The 7,225-nt window shown below is 46.4% G+C and overlaps 1 protein-coding gene across 1 annotated transcript; it reads right to left on the minus strand.

Annotated features, from left to right (window-relative positions):
• Positions 1-5,482: 5,482 nt before the first annotated feature.
• Positions 5,483-6,442, minus strand: LOC136187373 (tigger transposable element-derived protein 4-like). The gene is made up of 3 exons (XM_065974952.1): positions 6,043-6,442; positions 5,768-5,867; positions 5,483-5,486 (listed from the first exon to the last, which is right to left on the minus strand). The coding sequence occupies exons 1-3, from the start codon at positions 6,440-6,442 to the stop codon at positions 5,483-5,485; spliced, it is 504 nt and encodes a 167-aa protein (XP_065831024.1).
• Between the last annotated feature and the right edge of the window lie 783 nt (positions 6,443-7,225).

A 7,225-nucleotide genomic window follows, 5' to 3' on the forward strand; every position in this document is an offset into this window, starting at 1 on the left:
ATCAATCTCCTGGAAGCATCTCGTCGACTTGTACCATCTAAATCAAAAGAGCGTTCAGGAGTCGGGCCGTTACTTGCTTGGCAAGCTGCGATTGGAGCACGTCCAACTTACGAATTATTCCCGCATGCGAGTCGATTTGGCTGCACAGGTGAGATAAAAACGCCAAGCCACTTTATCTTTTCTATAATTGCAGCGTAGGTCCTTAGTCAGTCTGTCGCACACGGCATGGAGCACTTCCAAATAGCTGGAGCAAGGGAAACAATTCGATTCGTTCGCATGTTTGATAAGGCATTTGATTGTCTGAACGTCAGAAGTTTGCACGACAAGAAGCCAGAGAGGAGAGGATACACCACTGCAGACGACGAGCGTTTCGCGGTATTTCAGAATGAATAAACAGACTGAACGTGATTACGTCTTTCTTAGTGGCTCACCAATGTCTTCCTGGAATATCTGAGAGAGTGGAATGAATACACCCTGTCTATTCCTAACCTCACCGCATCAGATAGGCGCCGGATGGGACTCAGCAGAGAAACATTTGACGGATGGATGATGACGGGTAAAAGACTGTCTTCTGTAATGTACCATTCACAGTGAGAACTGTTTCATGTAGTGAAGTCATTCATTGAATTGTCCACGACGGTTCTTCGCGCCTCAGAAGGACAAAATGCTTTTATTCTAAGTGAGCATCTGAGCCAAGACCCACTAGAGAACTACTTTGGCCAGCAAAGAGGGAAGGGTGGGAGATGCGAAAATCCTTCAATGAAAGAGGTTCTAACAAATGCGTCCTCTATACGACTGCAGGTTAGTTCAATGTCGAAAGGTATTGGTGTACCCATATAGTTTTCTCCAATAGCGTTCACTTGCTCAGCAGCCTACGAGAGGCAACAGCTCAAGAAGACGACGACTATTTGCTGAAGAAGTAGTAGACGACACCCCACTTCCAAAACGCAGAAGAAGCACGCGAGTAAAGAAAGCATGAGAGGGTCATGTCAACCGTTAGTGATCTCATTACAGCTAGATAGTTCACAATGCATGTACTCACGCACATTCAGTATCATTAGTGTTCTGTAGGGACTTTCGTAAGCTCTTGCTCTTTCGTACTGTCTTACTCTTCTTTTGTTTGTATTCTTCAAGCCACGCAGATGTTTTAGAAAAGCCTCGCATAGTTATCCACATTTCCACAACTTCCGCAAGAAGAAGGACAGCCTCTCTTTCGTCATCTACACAAGAGGACAGCTCGTCCCAATGCATTTGTACCTCGTCGTTCTCAACAATCTTCTGCCTAAATTCCTGTCTGCTATGGTCGCTGGAAATCAGATGGGTTGCCAAATGTCGCCCCACAATGCTCTCGACAGCGACGAAGAAAGAAAAAGTAGCTTGATTAATTCTGAAGAGGGCACCTCGATTAATTTGCATAACCCATTGCGACGACGTATCATCGATTTCATCTTCCTCGTCTCCTTTTCGCATTCCTTCCAAGCATGCAATAACTTGTCGTTTGCCTTCTGCAGCGCCTTGGTTATAGCGCTTGAGCAGCTTAAATGGAACAAATCCGGCGGCATAGCGCAGGGCATTCAATTCATCCGATGACAGATGGTATTGACAGTCTGGCAATTCCTCCAAAGATGATTTGCTAATAGCTAACATTTTGGCGGACAGAAGTGACTCAAATATTTTATCGTTAACCGACTGCGGAAATATTTGGTCGGACATCTCCATATGAAGAATCCCGTATAGGCTCCCCCATATGAGTGACAGAGACGTAAATCGGACCCTTCGAAAGGCCATCTCGGCATGTGCGCGGCGTCTCACCAACGAACGATAGGTGGACGACACGTCGACGCACTCTTCGATAGCCGAAACGATTTGTAAAGCGGCTCCACGAAGGACGTCGTCCGAAGTGGCAAGTACTGCTCTTCTTTCGTCATCGATGTGCTTCGTTCGACTGTTCGAAGATGACACAATCTTTTCGTTGACAACAAAGTCGACGGCAGCGCGAAATACGTCCATATGCAAATCCGCAAAGACCCTAGCTTCAGCGAAAGTGGTCACGTGATGCGGAGTTGCCTATCCATCTCTATTTAATCTATGCTCAACCCAACGTCTTCCTCTGCGTTCATACGCTTTCTCAGGTAATCCGCGATAGATTTCAAATCCTCGTTAGCTGGTCGAGAGTCGCTCAGCTCTTCGGCGAGATTTTCTTCAAGAGCGGCGCGCAATTGCAAGACCTTGATGTCGTACTCTTTTCCAAGTTTGTCTAGAACCTTGATGAGCGAAGCATGCAATACCGTTAAGCCCATCTTCTGAAAACAATTAAATACCTAAAAAGAAAGCATATTTTTTATTATATAGGCGCCAGATAGTACGGATATTTTTTTCCGTACCGCTTTTGAACTGTGGCCGGCGTAAAGTACCAGACTGATGAGTTTCTGCACTAAATTCATAGCTGGTTGACGCGACTTGCAGATGATAGCCGCGCAAAGACCACAAAGGACGCTGAAATTTGATATTCTCTTTGGAATGCAGGCGGAAAAAGCTCTGCAAGTGTTGGAGTGTTGGTCTTGACATCCTCTACGACATTGTGCAACGTAAAAGACTGCAGTTTCGACAAAGGGAGCCCTTGAAGATAAGACTCTGCCGTGTTTGAGCACATGTGCGCGATTTCTTTCCGAATCACCACTCCGACTTCTTTCAGAAATGCTTTTTTTGACGCATCGTGCTCAATTGACCGTCTGTCGCTGCCTTGGAATCGTTTTTGAGCTATATGTCGGCCAATCTTTCGTCTCGAAGGCGTGAGGACATACCGGACAGGACGTTTATAACCTACGCATACCTACGGAAATGATTTTCTGAGTCGATGAAGCGAGAAACTCGTCAGGAGCCCTTAAAATGGCCCGTGCGTCCGTAGTCATCGTCGCGATCCTCATGTTACCTTCGGAAACAACGTTTTGATGCATAACGGCGTCGACTGCGTGGCGAAAATCGTCCATTTGCAACCCGTAACGACCCTTGCTTCAACGATATCGATCACGTGACCCTGAGTTTCCTATCCCTTCTTATTTAATCTATGGACCAACGTAGCTTTCGCAATTGTCGTACGTTGGCAAGGCAACATCGGGCGGTAAAACAACCATTTCTGAAGAGGCATCGGGAAGAGTTTGCCTCAATGGCAGCGGTGCCCTTCTTGCTGCTCGCCTTCCACCTTGTGTTGCAGTAGCTCTTTGCGTCGTTCTTCCTGGCGTGCTTCCGGTTGAAGCAGCAGTAGCGCCTCCTCTTCCTGTGTCAGCCACGTTCATGGCAATAGTTCCGGGCGCTCTTCCGGGTGCTACAGCAGTTTCTGAAATACGATTACCGCGTCCTCTTCCTCTGCCACCAACAACTGCAGACGCTAAATACGTCATTAGAAGATATAACTATTAGTCAGCAATTTCGCACCTCCTACGATTGTTTCCGGTTCAGATGCTCCTCCATCGTCACTGCAGAACTGCACCGAGGCTAAAAATGCCAATGAAGAAGCCCCTGGCGGACTTCACGCAAGCGTTCGTCTTTGCGAAGGCGCGCGTGTTATGCTCACATCGAATCTCTGGACCTAAATGGGCTTGGTCAACGGATCGATGGGATACATAGTGGCAATTTTGTACCAACCCGGTGCAAAACCGCAAGCACTTCCAACAGCTGTCGTTGTTCAACTGGACAAATACGACGGCCCTACATGGGGCGGAGAACGCTGCGTTTCCATATGCCCGATCGAGCGCACATGGCCCAGTTCAACGGGCAATAGAAAGAGTTCATGCAAGCGGCGACAGCTACCCATTCAATTTTCATGGGCTGTCAACGTGCACAAATCGCAAGGTCTCACAGTAGATTGTGCCGTTATTGACATAGGCAAGCGCGAATTTGCACCTGGAATAACCTACGTGGGATTTTCCAGAGTGCGGCATATTAATCATTGCCTAATTCAAAGCTTTGTTTACGCTCGAATTGCTAATTTGAGCAAATCAAAAAGCTGTAAATTGCGATTGAGCGAAGACAAGTGTCTAGTCGGTCTAGCTAGGCGCACTGACAAAAAACGTTTCAGTCCTTGGCCGCAAGTACAACGATGATACTGTTCCAGATGATAATACAGTGGAACCTCGTTAATCCGGTCACCCTTCGGCGAAAATCATTTGGCCGCTTTACGAAGGTGGCCGTTTTATCAAAAAGTGCCGTTAACGTGCGTTAGTCCAAAGCGGGCTCAAACCATAGATAAAAGAGAGAGGGATTGGAAACTCCGACTCTCACGTGACAATTAGGGTCGTCTATGTGTGTCCCGCAAGTCCCGTATACTAGCCAGGTAAGGTACACTAGGCGATATTCAAAAATTTATTTCTTTTGAAAGTCAATGCGATCGTTCCATAGAACGAAGCATTTGAGACGATTTTTGTAACAAGCGAGCCGAAAGGACCTCACTGCGAATGCGTCAACCTCGCCCCCAAACGGGGCAAACGGGGGCGAGGTTGACGCCTTCGCAGTGAGGTCCTTTCGGCGCGCTTGTTACAAAAATCGTCTCAAATGCTTCGTTCTATGGAACGATCGCATTGACGTTCAAAAGAAATAAATTTTTGAATATCGCCTAGTGTAAACCTTACCGTGCTAGTATACGGGACTCAAGCGGGACACACATGGACGAAGCACAATACATAGAAAAGGTCACGTGAAAGTCGGAGTTGCCGATCCTTCTCTCTTTTATCTATGCTCAAACCACTGCTCAAACCAAATCTATGTTCGAACACCAAGGGCAAAGGACAACGTCTACAGACCAAAACAAAATAAGGCAACCTAAAGATAGAGCAGTCAATGCAATTTTGTAAAGTATTCTGTGACAGTTGTCTGAACACGGGAACACTTCAGCTTCGATTCCTTTTGTTTTGTAGCTAGATTAAATGCTGCGCTTCCAACGACTTCATCTCCCCTTTCATCGGCAAACTGCACAAGTTGCTGGGCAACGGAGATGGCTTGGCTATAAGAAATGATGGCGCATTTTTCTATCTCCTCCACTTCGTCATCAGAATCTTCATCGTTTATTTGTTCGTCGTCAGAATGTATTCTTTTTGTAGTTATTTTTTCTACCGCAAGAGATAGAAGACTTTTTCTCCAATCGCTCTCATCAATTGTTGCGCAGGTGGCAACCTTGTCGTCGCTCCTAACGTACTCCATACCGAATACAGTAGGATCAATCTGGCTAACCAGTGTTTGCAGAGCGGAAGACTCTTCACTTTCCTCTTCTAACAATTCGGCGAAAGGATCTACTGTGTCGTCTTCTATTGGCACTGCGCCGCAATGCGCAAAACAGTTGACAATGGTGCTTGGCTTGACGTCGTTCCAAGCTTGCCTGATCCAGCGAATGGCAGTCAAAACATCAACTGCTCTAGCGATCGCGGAAGCTGCTAAGGTTGATGAATCAATAAGTGCCAACACGTGCCTCAATAGCAGCTGACGGTATTTAACTTTAAAATTTTTTATTACTCCAGCGTCCAAGGGCTGCAATCTCGATGTCGAATTTTTGGGCAGGAAAACTTGAGTAATATTGGACAGCTTGCTATTGAGCGTGGGATCGTGTGCCGTCGCATTGTCTACAAGCAAGAGAATCTTTTCTCCTTTTGCGGCAAGTTCTGAGTCCCACTTCGACAACCATTTCGTCCACATTTCTCTTGTCATCCACGCTTTAGTGTTGGCCTTGTAAGGTACTCCAGCGGGATGTTTTTTGTCTTTCAGACTTTTAAAGCACCTTGGCTTTTCAGCACGGCCAATGACTAAGGGCGATCGCTTATCCCCTGCCGCATTGGCACAAAGAAGTATTGTGAGGCGATCTTTAGCTTTTCTTCCACCTTTGCATGCACGCCCCTTTGTTGCCAGAGTTTTATCGGGAAGCGCTCTGTAGAAGCAGGCCGTTTCATCAGCATTCCAAATTTGGGTCGCTTTGTAGCTGCCGAAAAGTGATTGCAGTCTGTCGTACCACGCCGCCACTACTTCTTCCCGGACTTCTGCAGATTCGCCACTTACGACAAATTGCTATGTTGTGGCGTTTTTTAAAGTTGCTGAGCCAACCATTTGAAGCTTTGAAATCTTTTTCACCCAAGATCTCTCCTATTTTAAGGGCCTCCTCTTGAAGCATAGGCCCTGTCACTGGAATATCTCTTTCCCTTGCCAATGAATACCAGCGATAAACTGTGTCGCTCAGTTCGGATTCCCGCTTCCGTTTTCTCAACAAAGGATCGTTTGCTCGAAAACTCTCCATAATCTTCTCTCGGCTTTTCAGAATCGATTGAATTTGCGTTCGGCCGCATTGGAACACTTCGCTAAGCTTCCGAGTTCCTTCCTTTGGATTCTTTCTCGCGTACTCTATTACGGCAACTCTCTCTTTGAGCGTAAGCTCCTTGCGCGTGGTCTTCCGGGAGGCCATCTTTAGCAGCAAACAGCGCGTGCGCACTAGCATCGGAATGGTTTTAGGATCAAGAGCCAACAGGCACAAGACGTGTACGAATTGAGGTCGTACGTTCGCGGACATCATGTGTATCATGTCGTTTGGACGCCCTTTGTTGGAGAAATTCTTTCGCTGAAAAGGGAAGCACAGAATAGGTACGACAACAGGGCAGTGGCTGTCATGAAGGGCGAACAACTTGTTGGACACGTGCCGCGTCCAATAAGCAGACAGACGTTTTATTTTCTTTCCTATGCGGGAAACCGCGTCATATGCACAGTGACAGGCCGTCGTACAAACAGAGGTGTTGGTCTGGGAGTTGAAGTGCCTTGCATATACAAGTTTACAGGAAGAAAATCGCATATAAAGAGACTTGGAGAACTTAATGAAAAAGCATGAATCTGTGGCCGCAATAAAGAGTGAAAAAATGTGTGAAGAACGCGAAAAAGTGACCGCAATACGCATTATTGAGGTGGCCGTATTATTGGGTAAAAATGTAAGCAGATTGTACTAAGATCGTCCGGGACACAAAATACTGGCCGGAATGACAAGGTGGCCGTGTTATCAAGGTGGCCGTTAACCGAGGTTCCACTGTAAAGAGTTTCTTAAACATGTGGAAAATGAAGAATCATTAAATGACAAAGAGGAGCACAGCGATCATACATACAGCAAAAAAATGATCGTTGACAATGACAATGCCACGGACAAAATTATACCGTCAAAGTGACTAAAACAGCGGCTAAAAAGCCCCTGCTAAAAAACGTA

This window comes from Oscarella lobularis, chromosome 5, assembly GCF_947507565.1.
Source record: "Oscarella lobularis chromosome 5, ooOscLobu1.1, whole genome shotgun sequence".
NCBI classification, from domain to species: Eukaryota; Metazoa; Porifera; class Homoscleromorpha; order Homosclerophorida; family Oscarellidae; genus Oscarella; species Oscarella lobularis.